General features: G+C 48.6%; 1 protein-coding gene across 6 annotated transcripts in view; it reads right to left on the bottom strand.

Moving 5' to 3' along the window:
- Positions 1-27070, bottom strand: part of FRMD4A (FERM domain containing 4A) — a 614651-nt gene that overhangs the window by 123048 nt on the left and 464533 nt on the right. For all 6 annotated transcript variants that reach the window (XM_042991088.1, XM_042991087.1, XM_042991091.1 and 3 more), the window contains 2 exons: positions 22762-22856; positions 9684-9776 (listed from right to left, as the gene is read on the bottom strand). In XM_042991088.1, the coding sequence (XP_042847022.1) occupies positions 9684-9776; positions 22762-22856 (188 nt within the window). The remainder of the gene's footprint in view (positions 1-9683; positions 9777-22761; positions 22857-27070) is intronic.

Genomic DNA, 27070 nt, shown 5'->3' on the forward strand with positions numbered 1-27070 from the left:
CTCCAGATTCCCACAACAGCCAAAAGAACAAACCAACACCGTACGAGGCAAACAAAACCCATCCCTAGGCAAGGACGAGCCCACAGCCCACCAGTTGGCAACCCCTTGTCTGTAGACTAATAATGCCTTCTACCGTTTTTCCAACACATGCAGAGGCTGCCATGATTAACACCAGGCCGATCACTTTGGTTTGTGAGTGATTCCAGAGTAACTCCTGATATTAGCGGATACGTTCAATCAGTATTAACACGATGACCACCAAGTGAGAGTCTATAAAATGTTTGGAGATGACAGTATGGCCCCCATTCTTGCAAAGCCTGGGAATGAGGAGGCTGGTGGGTCTCTACCACCTGCTCTCTCCCTGAAAGAAAAAAAAAAAAGAAGAAGAAGAGGGAAAAAAAGAAAAAAAAAAAAAAAGAAAGCACCTTGCCTCCTGCTTTTGGAGCAGGTATTTGAGGTCATGGAGGTCTCAGCAAAGGGTCTGCTGCGGCCTGGGAGGAAGGCAAACTTTTGCTTCTCCACTAGCAGAGACTTGAAGCAGCAAACTCTAAGTCTTTCTTAAATTTTATTTATTTTTATTTTATTTTATTTTATTTTATTTTATTTTATTTTATTTTATTTTATTTTATTTTATTTTATTTTATTTTATTTTTATTTCAGAGAGAGAGCACATGCGTGCAATCAGGGGAGAGGGGCAGAGGGAGAGACAGATAGAATCCCAAGCAGGCTCCACACTGAGCACAGAGCCCGATGTGGGGCTCGAACCCACGACCCCCGGATCATGACCAGAGCTGACATCAAGAGTCTGGACGTTCAACTGATTGAGCCACTCAGGCGTCCCACAAACTCTAAGTCTTAAAGCAAAATAAGTTAAATTTGATTTAATAAAAAAAAAAAAATCTACATTTGTTGTGAAGGGTCAACACCAAAATTAGAAGAAAGGAAGGAAGGAAGGAAAGGGAGAGGGGAGGAAGGGAGGGAGGCCAATTTGCAGGCATGGCACATTACAGAAAAATCTTGTTTTGTTCACACTACCCGCTCTCACCCCAGAAAGCACCACCCTCCACACCCCAACCCACCCCTGCTCCCTTCTGCCCTCACTCCAGAACACCTTGTTTTCAGGGACTCCGAAGACGCCCTCGGGGAAGGGCTCCACCTCTGCTCGTGGTGCTGCCGCAGGCCACACTTTTCTGTTCCCTCGGGCGTCTTCTTTCTAGGCTACTACTGCCTCCTGGAGAGCCAGGCCCCAGTCCCACTCGGTTTTTTTTTTTGCATCTCCTGGCACACACACAGGGGCTTAGTAAGTAAGTGTGGGCCAAAGACCCTGCCTTCAAGTTCACTTCTCCCCACTCGCAGATGAGTGGAGTTTCCAGGACGGGACAGTGAGCTGGGCAACGAACAATGAAGGCCCTCAGAAATAACCAATTCCTGGGCGTCCGGAAATCCACCCCCCGCCCCCGGGGGGCACTGACATTCCACCCCAGGCCTTGCCCCTCTGCCCTTTGCTCACTGACAACATGGGAAGTTGTACAAGCAAGCTGCTGATCACCTTGAATCTTAAAGTCAGAACAACAGCAGAGGTTTCTTGAGTCTGACAGTGAGTGACCTTAGACCGGCCGTAATAATTGTGAGTCTAAATCTATGGGGTCTGAAAGAACGTAATTTCCGACAAAATGCCTTATGTCTTTATTGCTTTTGTTTTAATTCTTGAGAACTAAGGAGTGAAGACATTCACTGACTACCCCCCCCCAACCCCGACAATTTTCTCCTCAAGAGTGTATGAGAAAAACACAATGCTCCCCCCCACCCCGCTCTCTCTAACAACGGAAAGTGGAGAGGAGAGGGCCAATCCTGTTCTCTGCGACAGCATTCGTTTGTGCCGAGTTCTCCGCTGTCTGGCTGTACAAGGGGCAGGAAGGCAGAGGAAATAACGATATACTCTGAGATGAGGAAAATAAACCACCTCCTCTTGACAGAAACTGGAAAGCAGCTTCCTGTTAACCTTTATCACCGAGAAACAGGCTGGAAAGCACTGTGAGCCCCGGGCCTGTCATATTATTATTCTGTAACCCTGGATATTTGACTCATCCTGAACTTGCCATCTGTGCTAGGGAAGCCTTGCGAGTCAAAATGCCCAGAGAAAAACAGACCTCGGACATCTCAATCCAGGCTCAGGGCAAACTGCGGGAGCACAGGGAGAAGAAACTTCTGGGGAAGCAGGAAACACTGATGGTTTGGGTACAAAGTAGGGATTTTTTTTTTTTTTTTAAACCAGTTCTGTTCCTTTTGATTTTCAGGAGAGAGCCTCCTTTCTGGCGGTAGGTGGCGATGTTGCATTTCTTTAACTACCAGTGCGGGGAGTTGGGGTGGGGGGGGGGGTGCTTCGTTCAAGACCTGGTTCACAAAGAAAATTCCGGGTCTCTGGGTAAACCCAGGGAACTGAAGGCTTTCTTGTAGATTTGACAGGGTCTCCGCAGACAATTCCAAGCCTGGCTCTGTATTAACCATGGGTTTTTGGTGCTCAGACTTCTGGGACCTTGGTGGCTCTGGAGGGACAGCCCCTCCCGGGGTTGACCGGTTCCTAGAGATGCGAGCTCACCTTTCAGACCAATCCGAGCTCACACACCCTTCCTGCTCCTCTGTGGGGTGCTCACACCCCAGGGCACTAAGTTCCTGCCCTAATCACCCCAGGGCCAGGGCCAGACAACTCTGGACAGCCCTCAGGCCCCAAAGCCCACTGAAATTATTCCAAGTAGCCACTGCTAAACCTGCCTACCCTGCCTCACCCATTCCTTCCTGGAGAAACCACAAAACAAAGGCTCTTGCCCACACCCCCCCAACTCCATCTGCCTCCTGACCAGCGCTAGGTCTCCCTGTGCGGCCCTGCAGCCCTGTCTGGTGTGGCCTGCTCCCCCCTGTTGGGAACTGTGAACAGCAAACTATCTTTCCAATGGCCGTCTTCCTTCCTCTACCCCTGATGTGCCGGCCTCACTGTATCTGAGTAATAATAAAACTTACACATGAAAACGTGTTCTTCAGCACATTTAGCAGTACTGAATCTTAGGTCTTTTTTTTTTTTTGAGTCAAAGGGCCAACCTTTGAGGAGTCTGTTCCCCGAATTCCATAAGCAACATCACACCCAACCTGGCCCAGAAGATGCCGACCTGAGCTGTTTCATCAGAGGGTCTGAACTAGGATAAATGTGTGCTATGCTATTCTGTGTTTGGGCACACACAATAATCAAGAGGTTCTGAAGCCTTGGGGAGTCTTGTCCCCTGTAACGTGTGGACGCCTCAGACCGTGGCGGCTTGAATGGGGTCCAACCACAGGATCTCAGTCAGGTTTCCTCCTCTGCCTGCCCCCCCCCCCCACCCCCAGCTCCTCCTCTTCCCTCTCACATTCTCCCTTTGGCACTTGGGAATCACCGAATATTTACAGCAAGTGTTAGTTAAATGGACCACTCATTTCACTTCCTAACGCACACACAAATGTCACATTTGGAACGCTGACTTTTAGTGGCAAAAAGGAGCCATCATAATGAAAAGGATAATTGATACTGTTGTGAGTTTCTGGGGCCAAATATCTCTGATATTTAGGATCTGAAGAGGTCTAAAATCTCAACTGGGGCGGGGAGGGAGGGGGGCGCTTCCTTAAAGACCTGATCTAGCAAGTTCTGCTTAGCAGGCACCTCATTTTAGATCCATACCGTCATTGTTACCATGGTGACAAGAAACAGGAGTTGCTTGTCTCAACCAGCCAGGAAAGACACCAACCATCAGGCCATAAACTTGGCTGTAAAATCCCCTCTCCCAGATTCAAGCTTCCTGGGATCATCTCTCTCTCTCTCTCTCTCTTTTTGTGCTCAGTTCAGTTTATTGTTTGTGAAACTCGGTTTGAGGAGACAAACCTAACCTCGGTTTATTTTCCTACAAACAGCGTGGATGATCGGAGTTGCAGGGACGCTCGGGTGAAAAATACACAATTAAAAAAAAACAGCCCAAACACGGAGTAATCATTCTGAGCACAAACGTGTTCCCACAAAAATACAGGGAGATTTCCCTGGAAGTGTAGGGATATTTTTCCTAGAACTTTTCTTGGCCTATTTCTTAAGCTTGCCTGGTGAATACGGTCAGAGGCTCATTGTTCTCAAATCTGCGGAGCTTGTCTCACGGTCCTAACCACTGGTCTGTAGTTGAATGTTGAATATGACATTGTTGACATTGTTGAATGACAGCAGCATGATAACGGGAGGCTAGGAAAATTCTGAGTAGGGAGTCAGATGAGAATTCTGGAAAGATATTCAGTGGTAATGCATAGGAGACTGGAAGGGGCTGCCACCAGGAGAGGTTTAGTGGTGGGTACGAGACCTATTTAAGACACAGAAGTGAGAGGAATTTGTGAATAAAGGAAGGCAAGGACACCAGTGAGAGTGAGGAGTTTCCCGCCGGGTGTCAGTGAAGCCCATTACGCAGATGAGGAGGTGCCACGGAAAGAGGAGTGAGTTTGGGGTCACACAGATGAAGACGTCATCGATTCAGGCAGAGGAGCGCCCATGGAATCTGGGGGCCTAGACACCTCCCAGTGACCATGGCGGTGGGAGCCACCAGCCGAGAAGCCAGTGGACGTGGACACAGCAGACAAGGGCAGACCTATCCTTCCAGACCTCTGCTGTGGACAGGAGTGGAAGTAAGGGGGCCGTCGCTGACGGAGGATGCAAGTCGGGGAGGGTATTTTGTCAGGGGCGAGAGTCAAGGTCATGGGAAGGGGCCAGAACTGGAGCACATGCGGACCTGCCGGCCTCGGATGCTGGGATAAGGGTCCGTCTTCCTCCGAGGGGGTGCACGTGCGGGAGCACGTCCGCAGTGGGTGAGGAAGGAGGCCGCAAAGATGGCGGGTACAAGTAAGGGGCAGGAAGCCGACGAAGCTCCCTTGGGCCGGCTTTCGTTTCCTCCACAAAATCACAGGCCAAGTCGCCTTCTTGGAGCCAAGGGGCGAGCTTCTGGGTTGGAGTCTGTGGCAAGAGGAAAAGCCATAGAGGGCAACGTAGAGGGCCCTGCGCAGGCACAAGTGACAGAAACAGCGCCGGTCTGTGTGAGGCTGGTCACAAGCAATCTTGCACCAACTTGCAGGTGTGTGGTCCCCCTCCCCAGACCACACTCAGCAGCTCAGGGGTAGAGATAAAAGACATACGGGACTGAACCGATCCCCCCGCTCCGTGCGTGTGTATGTGTGTGTGCACACGAGGGCGTGCGTGCGTGCGTGTGTGCGCGCGCACGTGACCAGCAGCAAAGGGAGGTCCCGGGCGAGGGAGAGGTTGCAGTGGTGCATAACAGGGTTTGGGCTGAACTGGCAGGGATGAGGACAGGCAGGGCGGCGAGGGCCTGGGCATGTGGGGAAATCGCCGTGCAGGTGCACGAGGGGAGGGGCTTGTCTGCTTCGCTCATCACTCTACCCTCAGCTCCTAAGACAGCGCCCACGACAGAGTAAGTGCCGGGTGGGCATCCGTGCCCCAGTAACTGAACCCACTGCCAACGGTCGGCGTGCGGCACGGCGTCCCCAAGGGGGGAAGCTCACTCCCTCTCCGCAGCTGGAATGAGAGTGGGTTTTGGCCCTCCTGGCCCCACAGCGATGCGGCTCAGGGTGCCACTGGGACTGTGGCGTCCTCTTTACAGGGGAGGAAAGAGCACAGTGCAGGACAGAACGCCTTCCCCCGGGAGCTCGCCCTGGTGAGCAAATGGCAGGAGTTTCTCAAGCGGGCCGAAGGGCACACATCTCAGCTTCGGTAAACTCCTGTTTTACCGTCTACGATGCCCCTTCCTCCGTCAATGTGGAGATTCCAGCCCACCACCGACCCGCTACTGGCCGACGTCCTCCCGTCACCCTGCCACGGACACTCGGGAGTTCAGCAGGGCTAGGTCCGCAATGTCAGGGCTGCTCCCTGCACCCTCTCACCCCGTGGGGGTGAGTCCAGCTCGGACGCCATCTGTGCAGATGGACCCTGGTTCTGAAGCCCCAGCCAAGTGTGGAATTCGAGGTGGACCAAGGTCATTGATCCTGACCCCGGGGCCTGTGGCCCTGATAGACTCTCTGATAAGCAATCACGGAGTTGCTTCTCCCGTGTGGAGAGAGAGGCAGCGTGGTGTGGGGGGGAGGGGCCCAGGTTTGGAGTCAGACCTAAGTGCACAGAGCTGATAACTGACCAGCCATGTTGGGAGGGAGAATCAGCACGTTGAACCCTACCTCCCCGTCTTTAGGAGTAATAACACTCATGGGCTGTGAAGATGTACCGTCATCCGGAATAACGCATGGGTGTTTAATAATGGACACTTCCCCTCCCTCTGACCTTTTTCCTTCTTAGGTAATTATTAAGGCTCAGAAGCCCCGGTGATCAGCACTCCCGGCGATCTGACGGAGGAGGACAAGGGTCGAGGTCCTTTCTAGGCTAAATCGCGGGTCAATGAAGGCGGATTCTTAGTCCTCTGTCCTGCCATTCTGAGACCCTATAGCAGCAGGACACCAGCTTCAGGCCCTGCCAGGAGGACATGCTCAGAGGATGAAGCAGAATCCTCGGAGTTCAAATTCACGTTATTTAATCCATTTGGGTCTCAGTTTTCACAATCGGTTGAACGGAGGTGATAATTCCACCCTTTCTCTCACAGATGTTTTAAATATGCATTACAGCAAAAGAACATATAATTGCCAAATAATAAGCCATGCTGGGATGGCGGCCCAAACTGAGATCCCCAGTGGTGCAGGGTTAATATTTCCACTGGATGAATTCCTAAATCTTGGCTTACTTTTCCGTGGTCTTTTATTGGGTGCTTTTATTCTTTTCCATGAAGGCTGACGGAAGACGTATTCTAGAGATGTAATCAATAGATGTTTAAACAAAAGGAGAAAGGCCAGGAGTGGCTGGAGAGATCGCTCGCAGGCATGCACGCGTACTGACGCGTACTGACGGTTGGGGCTCCGGCGGGCGCACTCTTGTTGAGAAAGGTCAGTGCGAGCACACAGGGAAATCGCCCAGCTGGACATGAGCCCCTTTATGGACTCCGGCATAGTCCAAGGTCTGAGTCTTTTATGAGGATAATTTTTCATATCACTCCTTTGGAGAAGATAGCCTGTGGGCACCCCTGGAAAGGCACCGAGTCCTAAGCTGGGAATCCTTCCCAGGCATTCAAGTATAAATGCGCAATTCACCTGCAGGAGGGAACCCCGCCTCCTCTCTTGGAGGAAACAGACTGTTGGTGTTTTGCTGCTATGTTGCTGAGCTAGCGGAAAAGTGGGGCCTCCGGATGGCGGGGTCGGGGAGCCAGGATCTTCTGGGACTGGTGCCAAGGTGACAGCCACCCCGGGAGGTGGCTGCAATAGTTCGAGCGACAGGCAATGGGGGACTGAGTTCGGGTAATAAAGAGGAGAGGACAGGATGGGGGACAGAAGCAGCAGTGGGGGATTAACGCACCGAAGAATTTGAGGAACAGGAAAGACTTCAAGGTTAAAGCCTATAGGCTTTAACTGAATGGAAGATGATGTCACAGCTGCGAGGCACCACGGAAGGCCTGGGGAGATCAAGATGATGAGTTTGGCTTTGGACCTGCTGAGTTTGAAGCCCTCGGGTGGCCAAGAAGTACCTGGACATAGACAGTGGAGGCTCTCCACAAAGAGAAGCTTTTGTGATGAGCCGTAGAAGGAGCTCAGCTTGTGGGCAGCATCCTGCTGGGGGTCTGTCCCTAAATGGGGACTTGGAGAGCTTTTTCCTGGGAGTGTTCTGCGAGGTGCCTGCTGCGGTCAAGTAGGAAGATGGGTCCATTCTTGGTTCTCCGTAGGGTTAGCACGGAATCTACCTCCGTGGCTCTCCTGTGTGCAGCTGGTTTCACAGACAGAAGTCAGCCTGGAGAGCCCAGGTATCCTCAGTGACAAACGTGTCACCTGGGCAATCTCATGGCGCCCCAAGCTCTCCCCCAAGGATCAGTTCCCCAAACCCACCGATAACTCAGCTCATGACAGACCCTTCCAAAAAAGAGCTATATGCAACCAGCCCAGGATTCTCTCTTCCTGGTTAATGTTGGGGAAAAGCGGCGGAAAGGAGGAGAGATCCTGATATATGGCCAGGGTACTCACCCACCTTCGATTACAGGTGAATGAAACGCTTAAATTCAACTGAGCTTTGCCTGATGCTGCCTCCCCTTTTGGTGGCACTGTTACTGTTACTCTTCCATTTATCTGAGAAAACGTGGGCCACCATCAAATAGACTGTGACATCCAGAGCACGCCCATCAGTAATGGAAACGGCCAAGATCAGCTGTGGTATGTTTGCAGCTATTAAGCAAATGAAAAGGGCATTAAACCCAAGTTTAAACGTGCTCCCCCCACTGAGGTAAAGATACATATTCCCGCCTGTTAAACGGGCCCTTTAACTCTTCTTTAGGCTCTCCGATGTCTTCTGCAGTATCGGGAGACCTATGTCTGAAAGGGCATCCCTGACCATGCTCTTGAGGAAGAACTGAACCGCGAACCGTTTGTGTCCTGCTCTTGAACTTCTGTGAACGTATTTTACAAGAACGGGGTAGATGTACTGGGCAGTACGGTTAAGTATTCACTGGAAGATGGAGACATTCGAGATCAAATGCCTCTGCAGTTATATGCAATGAAGGTTCTGCACAGAAACTGCCTGGTGGCTCCAAGGACTGGGTGCTCCTGCTGGATTTGGACGCTTAGATCCCGGCTCTGCCCTTGAACCTGTGACAAGGCCCCCTCTCTGACTTGCCAATTCCTTCTGCAAATGAAGGTGAGAAGTCCAGCTGACCTCCTAAGACATTTGCAAACGTTGGGGTGCCCAGAAGGCTTGGTCAGTTAAGCGTCCTACTTCAGCTCAGGTCATGATCTCACTGTTCGTGGGTTCAAGCCCGCATCAGGTGAGCTCAAGCCCCACTTCGGGGGAGCATGAACCCTGCTTCTCTCTCTCTCTCTCTCTCTCTGCTCTCTCTGCCCCTCGTGGGATTCTCTTTCCCTCTCTCTCTTTGGCCTTGCTCACCTGTGCCTTCTCTGTCTGTCTCAAAAAAAGACGTTTGCAAATGTTAACCATGAGAAGCAAATTATATTCTCCGCAGTCCCCAAATAAAACTTACAACAGATTAGCGAACAGAAAATGCCCATTGTTTCTGGTAATTTATCAGGCCGTATCTTCCCTTCCCAGGGAAGGCACTGAGCGGCTGCATTTCAACTATTCCTACTTGGGATAAACTAGGCAAGTTTCAAGAGGCCAGGTGCCACATGTGATAAAAGGAAAGAAGAGACAGACATTTGTGATGTCGCTCCAAATGACTACCGCCAAAAACAATAATAATCTAAGGGTGTGTTCTTATAGGAGGCTCAGTTTTGTTTAAGATATATGCCTCCTCCCCCACAAAAAAAAAGCAAAAAAAAAAAAAAAAAGGCTCTTATCTTCATTCCACACAAGCATCTTAGCACAAGAGCACAAACACGTGTGTTCGTGCACAGACACTGACATGCCTTGGACACTCATGCCCTGTGGTCACGTCTCCTGGGAATGCAGCTATACTGGGACCTCTGTCGTTGGCAATGGACCAGGACTTGATTCCCCTTTCTTGTAACCATGTTGCTCTCCCAGACTTTTCTGGACAAAGAAAAAAAGAAGCAAAAGGTTGGGGATGAACACCTACCTGACACAGAAGTACAAAACCACTGGTCCCGACTTTTTGGGAAAGTCGTGTTCCAATACTCTTCGATCTAGTTGAAGCCAGTTTAAGTGTCCCCTGAGGAGGAGAGAGACAAATTGGTTAGGACTTTGGAGTCTGCAGAAACTTCTTGTGACACAGGTGTGTGTGCCTTAGAACGGCCGGATCACAGATCAACGCAGACCTTCACCTCCCTCCCAAGTTTTCAATATTTGGAGAACCTTCAGGAATTATCTGGGAAGTACTGAGTCAGCGGCAGATACTGTGTGACATGAAGGAGGGGAATGGCAATCAGAAAGTCGGGGTTCGCGACCGGCTATCCATTTCCTCGCTGGTGCTGAAATGAAGATGTAATCATTCTCTCTCTGTCTGTCTCTCTTTCATTCTGAATTCCCTTATGTAACACCACCACACTCCTCAGTGCTTCCTTTCCCGAAGGACTCAAAACCCACTTTAGAAAACGTGAGCAAACTTCACAATATCTTGCTAGAAGTAGAACGGGGTGAGAAGTGAATCACAGACCATTTCTTTAAAAATGAGGGGTGCCTGGGAGGCTCAGTGAGTTAAGCCTCTGACTCTCGGTTTCGGTGCAGGTCATGATCTAGTGGTTTCACGTTCAAGCCCCACATCGGGCTCTGTGCTGACAGCACGGAGCCTGCTTGGGATTCTCTTTCCCTCTCTCTCTGCCTCTCCCCTGCTCACGCTGTCTCTCCAAAAATTATTAAATAAGCTTTAAAAAGAAATGAAACTTACACCCACCATATGACATTCTGATCCTAGGTATTTACCTGAGAAAAAGGAAAGCTATACCCACGCCAAGACCTTCACAGACAGATTTACAGACACTTTACGTGCAACAGCTCAAAACTGGGAATAACCCAAATGTAAACCAACAGGGGAATGAGCATCACATAGTTACAGAAAGGAATACTCTGCCCCAATAAAGACAGTGAGCTATTGACGTACAGCAGCATGGATGAATCTCAAAATAATGACGCTGGGTGGAAGAAGCCACATAAAAGGATTTTATGTCTTTATAAAACCCCAGGAGGTGCAAACCGATCTCCAGTGACAGACGGTGCATCGCTGGTTGCCCGGGAGGTGGGAGGGAGGGCTCTTAGGGGGGCAAGAGGAAACTTTTGGGAATGACGGACATGTTCACTATCTTGATGTGATGGTTTCATGGGTGCAGCCACATGTCAAAACTTATCAAACTGTATTCTTTAACGTGTGTTTATTGCATGTCAATTATACCTCGTTAAAGCCATTTTAAACAGCGAACCACAGAGACATCTGATGACACACAAATGGAGTCGCTTGTGTGCTTCTTCCTTCTCTCTCTCTCTCCCTTTCTTCTTCCTTTTTGTAAATATTAATTAATCACCTTCTCTGAAAAAGGATCTGCAGATGCAGCAGTGAACCAAATAGACATGATCCCTATTCCCCTCACGATTATATTCTCGTAGGGAGACAGACAACCACTGTTCCGATTAATTGCAGAATTACTAATCGGGATGGTATTAGGACCCAACACCTACGGTACAAGGATCATGAGTAACGAGAACATGTAAGGACCTGATGGAGTCTGGGATCTTAGAAGCACTGCCTGGCGTTTCAGTGAGATTTGAAAAACAGTAAGACTCAACTTAGTGAAGAGAAGAGGAATCATGTTCCAAGCAGTGCGGCCAGCACATGCAAAGGCCCTGAGGTGGGAAGAAATCTGACGTGTTGGGGTCCTGTGAGTAGAAAGGGATGAGGGAAGGGCCTGGGAGGCCCCGCTGAGGACAGTGGGCTTTGCAGAGTGAGGCAAAGCCACAGAGCACGTATGAGCAGAGAGGTCCACCTTCTCCTCCCCTCTCATGACCCAATCTCAGTGTACCAGCCTGCAGGACAGCGCCCTATAATCACAGTTACTCAGGAAGCTCGTGTTGAATAGACCCAACTGATACACAAAACCTCCTCAAGGTGCCTGATGCTGTGGAACACGTTTATGATACACGCCCATGTGTGAAAGGCTGGACTCACTACGTGCATAAAGTGAGACAAACGTTGCCTGACTCAGGGTATTAAAAGGCTCGCTCTTCCAAGCTTCTGCTTGCTTCCAACAAATGCAAGGCGGGCAACACGCCAGAGGTTTCCACCTCCATTTGAAGACTTCATTCAGGCTGCACCTTTTGCACAAAATCCCTCTCTCAATGAAGCCCATGGCCGTGGCTCGAGAGAGGGCATTGGAATCTGCTTCTGAAGAGCGTCCACCTGGGGAACTCTGGCTCTTTTCCCTCCTAAGGATCTCCACCTAGAAAAACATTTTCTTTTTTTCCCATTACCTTTACCTTTCGGTTTTGGTTACTCTTCTCTGAGTAAGGACAGAAAATAACGGGGCGGGGGGTGGGGGGGGGGGAAGTTTCCGAAACCAAATGACTGGATCGACTTCTTCCAGAAAGGTGGAATAAATTCCCATCCGACTAGAACATGGGATCTGGAAACAGAGGGCCTGGGTGCCAAGGTCATACCTGAGATGCAGATAATGCCCCACGGGGCCATGTTGTTTCAAACCTCTGTGCCTTAGCTCATATTGCTTCCTCTGTAGAATGTCCTTCCCCTCCTTCCTCACCAAGTGAAGGCTGACCCACCCTTCAAGACCCAGCCTTCCTGTGTCCTCCCCCGAAAACCTTCCTTGACCCACCTTCCCACACCACACACCAGCCTGAGCTGAGCTCCCCTCTGGAGCACCCATCCCGGGCATACAAGCTGCTGTATTTTCCTCACCCCACGGAACTTTCTCTGAGTATACTGTCTCCCAACAGGCCTTTTAAATCTGAAAAACAGAGACCTACCTCATAAGGTAGAAGTGTGTGTGTGATCAGCAGAAGGTGTTAACACAAATATTACCCCTAATAATTGGTTCATAAGTTCCAGCCACTCTCTTCCTGCCTCTGAAAGTGTCTAAAATCTCCCAGAATCTTCTCTTTAGGCTCAGTCTCCTGCAAACACATGCTATATGCATGCTCTATACTATGACTCTCATCATGCTGTTTCTCCTCATTGGAATAGTCTCTCCATCCTCATTATCCAAACACTAGCCACTGTTCAAGGCTGAGTTCCGGTCTTTCAGAGAAGTCTCCCTTCGTTGCTTCAATCTGGGGTTTCTTTCAAACTTCTCCAGGGTTCTGTTCATGTCATCTACAAAGCATTCAGCACACTCTTATGCAATCATGTAAAATATATAAACCTTACCTCTAAGGGGTAAGTTTTCAACCCTTAAAAAAAAAAGTCATCCCCACCACCTAGCACAGTGTCTGACAAGTATTAGGTGCTCAAAGGCAGGTGCTCCTCGATGGGATGACTGCCACCGAAATGGGTTTGTGCCTGCAACTCAGTTTACGAAGGTGACCTAGAGGCAACGCAGAGGTCAACGCCGCTGAAAACCAAGCTGAATGTTATCCAGAGCTCCCCTGGCAATGAGAGGCACACCAGGCCACGCAGGCCCACGGGGGGGGGGGGGAGGCCCCCATGTTGGTTACGAGGCAGACAAGGAATAAGGAGAACTCAGAGCCTTAGTGGGGTTTCCATGGGAAAGGCAAGACAGGGCAGGGGGAATGGCTTCGGGTTGGCTGGTTTCAATGATCCTGGCAGGCTCTGAGGCATCGGGGCTGTCCCCAGCCGTCTGGTCCCGGGCCCTGAACTAATTAAGGGCAGGGACAGTCCTGGCTCGGCGTGCGAGAGTTCTATAAAGAAGCTGGTTCACAGGGCTGGGCTCTGGGTCACAGGGGAGGTGCCAACAGCTTTGGCTGTTTGGCTCTGGAACGTATGGATGCCAGACTACCAGAGAATCTGAGAAAAATGAGAAGAGCGATCCACCCGCCGCCCAGGCAGAGTTAAATTTTAATCTCTTGCCTGACAACAATCTGTGATCGAGGGTCTGGCAGGAGCCATCTTTTTAAACAAGGACACTCACAAGACCAATCCACAGCCCAGCCCAATGGCCCAACATTACTGACCACACGGGCTGCCGGGGATTCGACTCGGGTCTCAGGGGGAATGAGGGATTCACCCGGTGAAGAGCCCCCAAGTGGGGACACCGTCCACGAGGAGACACAGACGCGGGTGTTACGTGGACACGACTCTTGAGGCTGCTACCTGCCCTTCTTCATCTGTGTTAAGAGAAGACAACTGAGGAAGAGATTCCCTCTCTAATTTCATTCCTCCCATTACATTTTTTTAAGTTTATTTATTTTGAACAAGAGAGCAAGTGCACAAGGCGGGGGGCAGGGGGGAGAGGGAGGGAGAGAGAATCCCAAGCAGGCTCTGTGCTGAGAGCATGGGGCCCCCGATAGGGGGCTTGAACCCACAAACCATGAGATCATGACCTGAGCCCAAACCAAGAGTCAAGACACTTAACTGACTGAGCCACCCAGGCGGCCTCACATTAAATATTTTTTTTAATTTTTTTTTTTTAACGTTTTATTTTTGAGACAGAGAGAGACAGAGCATGAACGGGGGGGGGGGGGGCAGAGAGAGGGAGACACAGAATCGGAAGCAGGCTCCAGGCTCCGAGCCATCAGCCCAGAGCCCGACACGGGGCTCGAACTCACGGACTGCGAGATCGTGACCTGAGCTGAAGTCGGACGCTTAACCGACTGAGCCACCCAGGCGCCCCTTAAATATTTTTTTAAAGAATGGCGGTTTATTTAATTGGAAATTCCTTTCTTTGCAGCCATATATTGATTTCGCAGTTACCAAGCAACTGAATAGCTAGAAAGTAAGAAAACGGTCAGGAAGCAGAGAGAACGAGAAGGCCAGAATCCACCCAAATTGAATAGCCAGCCTCTGAGGAAAAATGAACTCCTTTTCTCCACTTCTTCTACTTGAACTCCTCAACCCACAACTGAGGGATGTGTGGCCTGACGCACACACATGCGGAGTTCTGATAACCACGGACAGGTGGAGGTCCCCGCACCCGGAGCCCTGGGACCCTAGGTGGAAGAAAGCCGGCCCACTCCATTCTAAGGGCCTGCAAAAATCTCCTCGCTGCAAGCTGCTTACAAAGGCAAGACTAAAGGGACAGGTGACTCATCCAAGGTCCCTTATGATAACTGCCTGATATCTGGGCAGAAGCTAAAAGACAGATTAAAACGTAAACTGGAAACTCCAGGCCGCCATTTTGGGTTTGTGAACATATCTTCTGCTCTCGTATTTGGTTCAAAGTCACATCTGCTACAGCCACCAGTACCGAGGACTCCTCACCGTGCAGGACGTTTCACTGCCTAGGTGACACCCCACCGTCTCGGCACCAAGTCCCTTCCTCAAATATTTCTTTTCTCTTGAAGTCAGGGTGGGATGGGGAACAAATAGGTCAAAGGACCATTTTCTCTATTCAGTTTAATTAAGAGATGTCTGATAGCTTGGTTTTCATTATTCCCATTGATTTTTCATTTGGGAATGCGCATCAGAGCATTTACCAATAACAAAGCAAAAAAATAAAAAAATAAAATGCCCAGCAGACACTCAGAGTATTTATGTTACTGCTTGGCTGATAACTATCTTTAAAGCTGAGCAAGATAACACTCATTTGGTTTACGGTGGCAGAAGGTCAAACCGTTGGGTCAGTAATAAATATGCAACGGCTTCCGGGCAACGGAAATTGGGTGCATTCATTTAACACACTGCTCTTAGCTTCTACATATAATACAAATGGATTTTTGGTAGGAGGGTTGACACCTTCAATAGAGAAGGCCCTAAGGAGGGCTTTGTTTATACAGTGCTACCGGAGGGTGGAGGTGTGTGAAAAGTCCCTCTGAGCTGATGGCTTTTTGGACCCCCAGGAAGAACAATATGCTGTGCCTTTGGGAGGTCTTTATTGTAGACAGGTCATCTCCCATGGGATGAGCTTCCAAAGAAGGCCAACGGCAAGAGCATGAAATTCTTACAGACCTCACTGGATGGGGGGGAGTGGGCAGAGCTCTCTTCAAACGGAAGAATGTTGAGCTAGTTCGTATCCTTTGTTGGAAATATGTGTTCTCATCGAGGACAGCTCAGGGCGAGTGGTTTAGCTAGAAACTCTCAAGCAGTGGCCTTCAAGTGTGTGAGTGAGTGTGTGTGTGTGTGTGTGTGTGTGAGAGAGAGAGAGAGAGAGAGAGAGAGGGAAATTAAGATGCACATCAAGAAAAACAGATGAGTAAATAATGAGCTGTTCAGTCCCTGACTTTATGGGTTTGATTTTTTTTTTTTTTATTTATGGAGGAAGTGTTTGCTATACTATGTTCTCTTAAGTCTGTTCCAAATTTTCTTTTATAGCACCTCCTACATTATATGTGATTATTTACCTCCTAAACTAAAAATACAAGCCCTACAAGAGGTCAAGGCTAGTCATTTCTGTATTTCCAGTGCTTAACAGTGGATGCTAAACAAACACCGGTTAAAGAACGACTACGTCAGCGTCACATATGCCCCATCGATCAATATGGTTGTCGGTGTGAGACTGCCATCCACGTATAGACTATTGCTCCTGCCCTAAACAGTCTCCACAGTTGAATTTACTGTTCGCCTACCTCCAGGATCTGAGCTCCACCATAGAGCTCACACTGGGAATGAAAAGGTCAGGAGGAAGCATGGATCCCTAAGTCCTCCTCAGATCGCCCCATTCTTTTTTATTTAACTCAGCTGCACACAGCAAGAGTCCTAAAGCCCTTCTCTGGTCACTAAATAGAAGGTAGTGTGGTTTGCCATATGTCTGATGTCTACACGGGCTATCGCCAAGGTAGTGATGAGCACTGAATGCAGGTTCCCAGGAGGAGCAGTTACGACCCAAGCACAGAAGTCCTGGCACTGATTTTTCTCCCCAGTCTCCTGGGACAGAGCATTTAACGAATGGGAATTTGCAAACCGATTTCTAAAATTACTTTCCCAGAGCTGTATCTTCCTGCAATTGGAAAGCTGCTTTCCTGCTTTATTTTTATGATTATTTTATTTAGAAAGAGAGAGACAGAGACAGAGAACAAGTTGGGGAGGGGCAGAGAGAGAGAGAGAGAGAGAGAGAGAGAGAGAGAATCTGAAGCAGGCTCCAGGCTCTGGGCTATCAGCACAGACCCTGACGTGGGGCTCGAACTCATGAACCGCGAGATCATGACCCGAGCTGAAGTTGGACACCTAACCGACTGAGCCACCCAGGCGTCCCCTCTATTTTAAAATTGTAGATAAGCTTGAGAGCGAATGCTCATCAGCTAGACCCTTCTCAGATGCCTCCGCCAATGTCAGTAACAACAGTAAGAACTCAAGGACACCACAGAGCACAGGAGTCTCCCCACTGTCCCAGCACTGAGACCACCGATGCATTTCCAGTCGGACGCTTTAGACCTAAATTATTTGGGCAAATCAGACTCTGCAAACAGTACCAATCAATGATGTGATCAATTGAAACACAGCATGTTGTTAAAAAAAATCCTTAATTGGTTCTTATGCTAGGATTCTGGCTTCATGGTGTCTGTGAACCCTCTAAAATTTAAGCATAAATTATTATGTGTATAAACTTTGGTGGAGGCAATGGAATGTAACTTGTTAACAAATTTCAAAGGGGGTCTGTGATTAAATAAGAGGCTGAGAACTAGTCATTTTCTTAATTGGTATGTGAAAATACATTCTAGCCGTACCTGGCTCTTAAAATGTGCAATGATGACTAAAAACACGTTTCCTTCCCCCTCAGCTTCCTAAATACTACCTCAAGGTTTTCAGGACACGAACACTCATTTACTGCATCTGACACACCATTCTTAATATTTATCAGAGGAGATTCAAATTCAAATTTAAATATACTCTGAAAATCATTCCTTCAGCTTGGGGTATGCTTGACCATTTCTGTGAAAGAGGCTAAAAGTTGTTTTTTAAAATATAGTATCGTTTTTGTAAGTATGCACTGTGCTCACTGTGGGGCTTGAACTCACGAACCCGAGATCATGAGTCACAGGCTCTAACTACTGAGCCAGCCAGGCATCCCTAGGATAAAAGTTATTTGGAGCTTTTGATGATGGGATCCTCTGTCACCAATTTACAATGTAAAAGTTAACCAAAAAAATTAAACACTTGGGTGGTAAGGATGTTGGCATAAGTCCAAAATCACAGAATTGCACGCGTGAAATATGTATAGTTCTTTGTATACCAATTATGCATCAACAAGACTATTTTTCTATAAAAAGGAACCCAAACAGAGGAAACAAAATGCTGATGGAAAACAGATCAGATAACTAAAAAACACGGCTTTACTGATTTAAATTATGTAACCCAGAACCACGGGCTCTGAAAGCAAAAACAAAACACCAAACAAAACTTGGGTGTTAAAACAGCAAGGAAATAAGTCAAAAATAAAATGTATAAAGAACATTCCTGAAATGATGGCGCCAATGACTGATAAATGAACATTTCAGTTATACCATACGTGCTCATGGAAACACTACATCTGAATGAGTTTATTCTTAAACGTTAGGTTTCCCGAGTCTCCCCGGGACGGAGGGAGCCTGTAATTGTGTAGGTCCCTGGCGTGTTTCATGACATAATTGGTCATATGTGGCCCCAGATATTCAAAGCGTGAGTGAACTCGGCTTCTCTTCTTGGATAATAGGAGGAAGCAGAGAAAATTCACACCAACTTTCCTGTCTTTCTAGAACAGGGGTTTTCAAACTTGGCAACTTTAAATAATCAATGGCAGAGCTTTGAAAGATCTTGATGCCTAGGCCACAGCCGGACCAATTAAATCAGAATATGGGGGTGGGGTGGGGGCCAGGCACCGGGATTTTATAAAATGTCCTGTTAGGCGCCAGTGTGCAGTTAAAGCTGAGAACTGTGACTCTAGCAAAACATAATTATTTTAAGACCAAATTGAGGCTGGGCTCTTAGGTTGTTTCAGAATGTTTTAAAGGCTGCCAAAATGTCATTGTTTGGATCACCAGCATTCAGGCCATTTACAGATGACCATGGATAACTCTTTGTGATAGTCATTAAAAAATAAAAGGTGTGGGGGCGCTTGGGTGGCTCAGTCGGTTAAGCGGCCGACTTCGGCTCAGGTCATGATCTCACGGTCCGTGAGTTCAAGCCCCGCGTCGGGCTCTGTGCTGACCGCTCGGAGCCTGGAGCCTGTTTCCGATTCTGTGTCTCCCTCTCTCTGACCCTCCCCCATTCATGCTCTGTCTCTCTCTGTCTCAAAAATAAATAAACGTTAAAAAAAATAAAAAATAAAAAATAAATAAATAAAAGGTGTGTTGGGGGCGGGGGAGGCACGCCTGGGTGGCTCAGTCGTTTAAGCACCTGACTCTTGATCTCAGGTCTTGATCTCGGGGTCGTGAGTTCAAGCCCCACATTAGGCTCCATCCTAGGTGTGGAGCCTCCTTAAAACAAACAAACAAACAAACAAACAAACAAACAAACAAACAAATAGTAAAATAAAATAAAAGGGGACTAAATGCGACTGGGTCCTGGAACAGAAAGAAAAAAGGGCATTGGTGCAAACTGGTAAAATTTAAATGAAGTCTATAGTTTAGTACCAATAACAATAGTAAACTAGCACCAATGGTAATCTCTCTGTTTTGAGAAATGTAACACAGTTGGTAAGCTATTAACATTTGGGGAAGCTGGGTGAGGGGTATACGGGAACTCTGTGCTAACTTTGCCAACTCTTATGAGCCTAATTCTTTCAAAATAAAAAAGTTGGAGTTGGATTAGAAGAGGACAAGGCGAAGCTAGTGCTAACACTGCACAAGTGCGGATTAGCTGACAATATTAAATATCTGTTGGCACAAAGTCGTGCCCTGTGGACTTAGGCACCTTATTAAAGGATACAACTTATGGTGTGAGAAAAGCTTAGAGAAACTTCCAATCTCCTGTCTTCATTTTGCTTTTATGTAGCTCTTCTCCAGCCCCATCCAGATCCTACAAAATGTCATCAACGGCAGTTAATATTAAAGGGCTTGGGGCGCCTGGGTGGCTCAGTCGGTTAAGCGTCCGAATTCAGCTCAGGTCACGATCTCGCGGTCCTTGAGTTCGAGCCCCGCGTCGGGCTCTGGGCTGATGGCTCAGAGCCTGGAACCTGCTTCCGATTCTGTGTCTCCTTCTCTCTCTGCCCCTCCCCCCTTCATGCTCTGTCTCTCTCTGTCTCAAAAATAAATAAAAAACGTTAAAAAAAAAATTTAAAGGGCTCAGGGGCAACATACGACCTACAAGTCATATATTCTACCGTAAGGAATCATGATAGGGCCCGTGGTACCTTGCACTGGGTACAGAACTTTATGGCTCATAAGCACTTTCCAAATGTTAGTCTTGCTGGGTTTGCATTAGGAAATATGCAAACCCACGGAGTATACCATGGGCTGTAATAAAAGATAAAACTTCAATTTCATTTTGTTATAAGAGACACAGTGTGCACCTGCATAAATCTTTCTCTCTCTCTCTCACACACACACACACACACGCGTGTGCGCACACACACTCCACATCAGAGTACACACCCACAATTCAGACACACACTTTATTAAAGAGCCTGTGTTAGTCTGGAAGCACCCAGAGTGAGGCATATGACCTCATATGACCACCAACGAGGCCGGGTCTCAGCCACAGGCACTACGTTCTGGTGGTAGCTGACCTCTTTCCTACCAGGAAAAAGGACAAAAGTTCCGATAATGAATGAGGACATCAGCTGCCATCTGTTGGCCCCAGGTGTTGCCAGGCCACAGCTGACTATGCCCTGAGTCATGGCTATTCTTTTGTTTCTGTCTCCTTGTCCCGGTCCCTTGGGGGCCCCTGTTCTTGATTTTCATGGGGCCCCTGGCACTGGCCGACTCCCAGTGAGTCAGGCCCACCTGGCAGCCGCGGTCCTCGCCCACCGAGCTCCTGCCAGCTGCCTCCCACTCCTACACTCGCTGGATGGGCCCTCCTACCCGGCCTCGGGTGAAGGGGATGGTGACAGCTACGCTCTCCCTTGCCCATGCCAGAGGATGGCTCACATCCTCCCCAGGACTGCCTCCGATCCCATCACTCAAGGGGAGCAGGACGCTTTCTGCCAGCCTGGCCTCACACTTACACACGCAGGGGCACACTCACGCTTTCCTGGGCAGCCCAGAGAACCAGGAACGCGAAGTCCCACGACAGACAGGCCGTTTGATAGGCCAAGTGCACTGCCCTGTTTGATCCCACTGTCCTTTCGGCACCGTGCGGCTTTGTGCTGTCCTCTCTCTCGGGAGGAGGGTGACTTTCTACCTTCCTTCCAGCCCGTGCTGTTCAGGCAGTGATGTGCAACATTCAACAGGAGTATTTCCTCCTCGTTGGCCTGGCACGACATGCTCATTCTATGATTCTTGTTTATTCAAAAGGGAAGTCTAATTGGGACTCATGGAGAGTTCACGGATGTTTTAACAAGAGTAAACATACTTGGGCAACGTGAACAATGGGATATGATTAATTGGAACTTCTGGTTTCCTTCTAATTAGTGAAATGCATGAAAAGCAATTTAGAGGGTTTCACAGTGATTCTCAGGAAAAGGGGCAGAAAACATCTGCATTTGTGAAAGTGGACGCTCTCGGTGTATTTGTTTTAAAGGATTTGTTTTCTTACCGGGCTGGCTCCTTCCCACCAGAACCCTCCAGCTCCCAGCCGTGCTTACTGGTTCTACTTCCAGGCCCAGTGATCATTCTAGACCAGGACTAACACTCCGGCTTTCCTTCCTGCTCAGTTCCCTACGGGCTCCAGGAGACAGGCTGACCTGGCTCCGCCCGGCTTTCCTGAGGACCGTGTGGCTCTGCTCCCCACGCCTGCAACCTACTCACACCTCTGCCTGAAATGCTGCCAGTGTGGAAGGCAAATGTTCCAGTTCAGTCCAAGATGGTCCTAGTTTATGTGCCCTTTGACTCACGCTGTCCGATTCAGGTAATAAATCAGATGGCCAGCTCCTGAGGCTAAATGTACCCATGTGCAGATACAGCTGACGACCTATGCTCATCCCAATGTGGGCGCCTCCTGTCCCGGCTTCTGAACTTGTCTGGCCTTGATGGCACCATCTTGATTGGTGGGGCCTGGCCTTCCCTGTACTGTCTTGTCCAGTGACTCACCTAACCCTTATCTGCCAGTATTCTAGGAAATCATCTCTGTAATTCCAAATATTCGGAGGAGAGAGAGAGTGTGTGTGTGTGTGTGTGTGTGTACACAAAGGGGAAGAAGATCATGAACCATTTCCTTTTTTGCATCTTCTCTAGGAATCTGTGCCGGTACTCTCTTTTGCAAAGAGTACATTAAGAAGGAAATTGAGGGGCACCTGGGTGGCTCGGTCGGTTAAGCGTCCGACTTCGGCTCAGGTCATGATCTCGCAGTCCGTGAGTTCGAGCCCCGCGTCGGGCTCTGTGCTGACAGCTCAGAGCCTGGAGCCTGTTTCAGATTCTGTGTCTCCCTCTCTCTGTGACCCTCCCCCATTCATGCTCTGTCTCTCTCTGTCCCAAAAATAAATAAACGTTAAAAAAAAAAATTAAAAAAAAAAAAGAAGGAAATTGAAATTTTAGTAAAGATATTTCTTACTTGTGTTGCAAAATGCCACTTTACAGAGCCAAATTGAAAACCACTGAAAACAAATGTACTTTTCACCAGAGGGATGATACGAATTTTCGATTTTTATATTCGACTTCAGCCGAGACAGTGAAACGCACAGATACTTTTCATTTGAATTTATCATCAAATTCATTTCCTGTTATTGTTACTCTAACACTGGAGAGAAAATATTTAATTTCCAGAAGTTTTCATTTAACTTTAATAGGAAACAAACCCATTCGAATCCACTTTAGAAAAAATACACAATTCAGTTCTGAACACGAACCTGCTTGACTGTGAGAACTAGTTTACCTAATAATTTTATATTAGCATCACCCTAATTATATCCTTTGGCCGTTCCAGGCATGATCACAAGGTCTTTGAAATTTGGATGATGAACTTGGACTGACCCCATACCGCGGGACCCAAGCGGCCTGCAAGCAGATTCCGCTGTTGACAGCTGGGACTTTCCCTGTAGGATCCGAGGGCTTGGGGTAGCACTTACGTCTCATCTGTGAAGGCTATTCCGAAGTATTCCTTTTCCTTCAGGTTGAAGTGCGATGCCACGAGGTCCAGGAGCTCCTTGGCCAAAAGCTTGGGCTGGAGGGAGAATGAGATGGAAAAGGGACGAGTGAGTAGAGGTGACTCATCCTCAGACACACAATCTCAGGTTGATGTAATTTTTTAAATGGAATGTCTCAAAGCTCAAGGACATCAATGCAAGTGATTTTTTAAAGGTTTTATTTATTTTTGAGAGAGAGAGAGAGAGAGAGAGAGCATGGGAAGGGGCAGAGGGAGAAGGAGACTGAACCTGAAGCAGGCTCCAGGCTCCAAGCTGTCAGCACAGAGCTGGATGCAGGGCTCAAACTCACAGACCGTGAGATCATGACCTGAGCCGAAGTCGGACGCTCAACCGACTGAGCCACCCAGGCGCCCCTAAGCTCCACAGTTTTAAATCCAAACAATAAAAGTACCCTCCCTCCAGGAATGTTAAAATTAAGGTCAAAGAACCTGGGCAGTAGAATTGAAGAAAAATTACAAACTCACCCTCCAGCTGCCTTTCCAAAGGAGAAGTCTTTAGATGAGAGTGTTATTTATCATAAACTCTTTTTTAAACATCTCTGTCAACTGGGGCTCCTGGGTGATTCAGTCGATTAAGCACCGACTCTTGGTTTCAGTTCAGGTCATGACCTCACAGTTTCAGAGTTCGAGCTTTGCATCTGGCTCTGCGCTGACAGCACGGAGCCTGCTTGGGGTTCTCTCTCCCCCCATCTCTGCCCCTTCCCCTGCTTGGTACCTCTCTCTCAAATAAATAAACATCTCTGCCAATCCAAAAGAGCATGCCAGAACTTTCGGCATGAAAATACTGTAGATGCTGTATGGTCAATACATCGTTCCCCTTGGTCAACTGGGGTCAAGATGACCTCAGAGCGCCAGGCTGTGAGGTGGGGGCAGAGGAGGGAAAGGCCATCTGAAGGAGACATGTGGCTAATGGGAGTAGTTATTTCTAAATCAGCTTCCAGATCAGGTATCTGCAAAGCCATGGTCCTTCTGACAATTACTGCACTCCAACCATACATGCTGGGTCTCCAATCAGAGTGAAACCAAAGATTCCAGAAGAGAAAACCTTGTGTTTTTTTCTTTGTGTGTATACACGTGTGGGCATTTATGCCCATCGATACAGCTTCCCGAGTATATTTTCCACTCTACTGGTTACTCGGCTGAGTTTCTCTGTTAGGAGAGTGCACAAGGGACATGTCAATTAAGAGTCACGTGACAGTTTCAGCTCTTATTTCACTTTTTAAAGAAAGTTTATTTTGAAAGAGAGAGGGAGAAGGGGGAGGGTGGGGCAGAGAGAGAATGACAGAGAGAATCCCAAGCAGGCTGCATCAGTGCAGAGCCTGACATGGACCCTAATCCCACAAACAGCGAGATCATGACCTGAGCCAAAATCAAGAGTCGGACACCTAACCGACTGAGCCACCCAAGCGCCTTCTTGTTTCACTTTTTGAGTGTTGCTATGAACTGTACCGAATTCATATGTGGAAGTTCTAATTCCCACTGTGGTGGTATCTGGGGGTGGCCCCTCTGGGAGTGTAACTAGGGTTAGATGAAGTCATGAGGGTGGGACGGTCATGAATGGGATCAGAGACCTCATGAGAAGAGACATCAGAGAGACTGCTCTCGCTCTCCCTCCCCACCACGTGAGGACACAGGGCCAAGGCGGCCAAGGTGGCTGTCTACAAGCCACAAAGAGAGCCCTCATGAGAACTCAACCAGGTTGTCACCCTGGTCTCGAACTTCCAGCCTCCAGAGTGTGAGAAAATAAATTTCTGTTGTTTAAGCTCCCCCAGTCTGTGGTGTTTTGTTACGGCAGCCCAAACTGACTAATACAGGTACACTTCCTTTAATTCGGCAAACGTACTGACCATCTCACATGAGCCGGGCACTAACCAATCCTGCAGGGCACAGAGAAATGAGTAGCACCCAGCACCTGCCGATAAGGGGTGCTTATCAGGGGCACAGAGTATGAGCTGCTGTGCATTTCAAAGAGCCAAAGCAGATGGTTTCCCTTTGCTGTCTCCCTCCTGGGCTCACAGGGTGGCAGCCTCTGGGCCTCAGTGACCATCAATTTACCGACGAAAGCGCCTGGGAATGACAGGGCTCGTGAAGGTACAGGCCGTTGCCAGCACCAGGGGGTCCCCGGCCACCCAGATACAGAGCATGTGATGCACAGGCCATGCCTGAATTTGGAAGATACTACGGCGGATTTTTAAATTGCTGGGCGCCATACTTTATCTGTCCAAATGACTGCCATTCCTTTCAAAGCAGTCACGGGATTTCTATGACGCCTGCTAATGCTCACAACATTTTTGATAATCTTTCGGGATGCCTGTGAAGCCCGTGTCACATATGGAAAAGCATCCTGACTGGTGAGAAATCTCTTTGCACTCAGAATGGATCCGAGTTTTTTCTAAGTGGCAAAAGTCACTTAAAGTCAAGTGTTGTGAGTGGGACAGAGGTGGGAGAGGTGAGCACGCTGGGTCACACTGGTCTTACAATATGGGGTGATTACTGTGGGTTCTTGGGGGTTATGGGGAGGTTTCTGGCCCAAACTTGGAAATGACAGGAGTAGTAGTTCCTTCCCTTTGAGAGTTAAACGTTAAAGCCAACATCTCAACGGAACTGATCAGAGACACGGAAACTTACCCAGGAAGCGAAAGAATTACTCTCAGGGCTGGTATAGTTTTTTCTAGAACGTGATTAAGCATAGTAATCGTTCTATGGAAGGGGCGGGGTGAGTGGAAGGTGTGTGTGGGGAGGGGAATGCAGGGGGAAGGAAACGTGGTCTTAGCCGACAGGCCTTGCATATTGAGGCCCCGGAAGTAAGGCCGTTTACACGGCGGACGTGGAGGCCTGGAACTCTAGCTGACCATATGAAATGCTCATCCATGTAACTCTCTTTCTAACGCCACTCCTTCTGAAGAATTCACTGAGGCAATGCTGAGTCCTAGATATGGTGCTGAGTAACTCTCCCATATGACCGCCTTACCATCTAGCATAAGAGTCTATCATTCCTTTTGCCAATGGAGATCCTGAGACTTGGAGAGATCAGGCAGGCCGTCCTGGGTCTCACAGCAAAGCCAGGATTCCAGACAAAGTCGGGCCAGACCCAAGGGCCACGTGCATCACGTCTCTGCCATCTTGCCTCTGCTGACTCAGTTCTTGGGTGAGAAGTCAAAGGCCCCTGTGCCCTGAGGGCCCTGTGTGGGTGAGGGTGATATCACTCACCTGAAGCCAGTACACTCACACTATGGATTTACACGTCGGTACTTTGAACTCGGGTAATGGGAATCTTCCCCCGAGGATGAACCATCATGTTTCTGAGTCGGCAGAGCTTAAGAACGGACTTGACATGCTGAAGAAATCACCAGAGTAATGGATGCCATCCTAGGAGCCTCGTGACGGACTTGTGGCTGCTCTGTGGTGACACAGCCCTGTGATTTACCCTGTAACCACAACCCTGTCCGCAGTAAGAAAACGAATTTTCTCGGCGAGTCGTAAACTGAAGGCAACCACAAGGCTCTGAGCTCTAGCCGCACCACCAGGATAACCTCTATTGCCTCCAACTACCTCTTTTAAAGAACCGTATGCGTATCTTGTTTAAAACGTGAAAAGGGTGAGTCCCGTTACTTTCATACAAAGGCTATCAGAGGTCCTATGTGCCATGCTCCGTGAAAAGCCTAAATTTATTAGCCACAGTTTACGAACAGGGAAATAAAGGCCCTGAAGGGGAGGATAACAGATCCCAGAAGATGCGGAGGGGACAGCTCCTGAATCTGAGGCTCCTGTGGAAGCCACACTCTCTTCCTCCGCTGTCACGGTGGCCGGCGACACGGCCGCGGGAAGGTGCCGCATCGGTGAGAAGGAAGACTCCGGCCCCACGGGCCTGATGGATGTGTAGTGTGAGCGGGAAACAAACCGCACCGTTAAGCCCCTGTGATGTCTGGGGCTGTGTGTCATCCCAGCATAACCTGGCCTACCCTGATTGATTCAGGCAGCGTATCAATTACTCTCTAATTCTCTGTATGGTTGGTTTAAAAACCACTTAAGGCTTCAGCTCTGTGATTTCCTGATCTTGCAACCTGAGACAATATCCCACCTCGACACCATGATGATTAATGTGCTACATGGTTCCGAACATTTCTTAAACTCGTTTAGAGAAAGTTGCTGGGTAAGCACAAAGCTTTGGGCCATGATGTACTTGGAAGGGATGTTTACAGAAGCCTTGCTGATTGCACTTTGCTGGTTAC

The sequence above is a fragment of the Panthera tigris genome, chromosome B4 (assembly GCF_018350195.1).
Source record: "Panthera tigris isolate Pti1 chromosome B4, P.tigris_Pti1_mat1.1, whole genome shotgun sequence".
In the NCBI taxonomy this organism is placed as follows: Eukaryota; Metazoa; Chordata; class Mammalia; order Carnivora; family Felidae; genus Panthera; species Panthera tigris.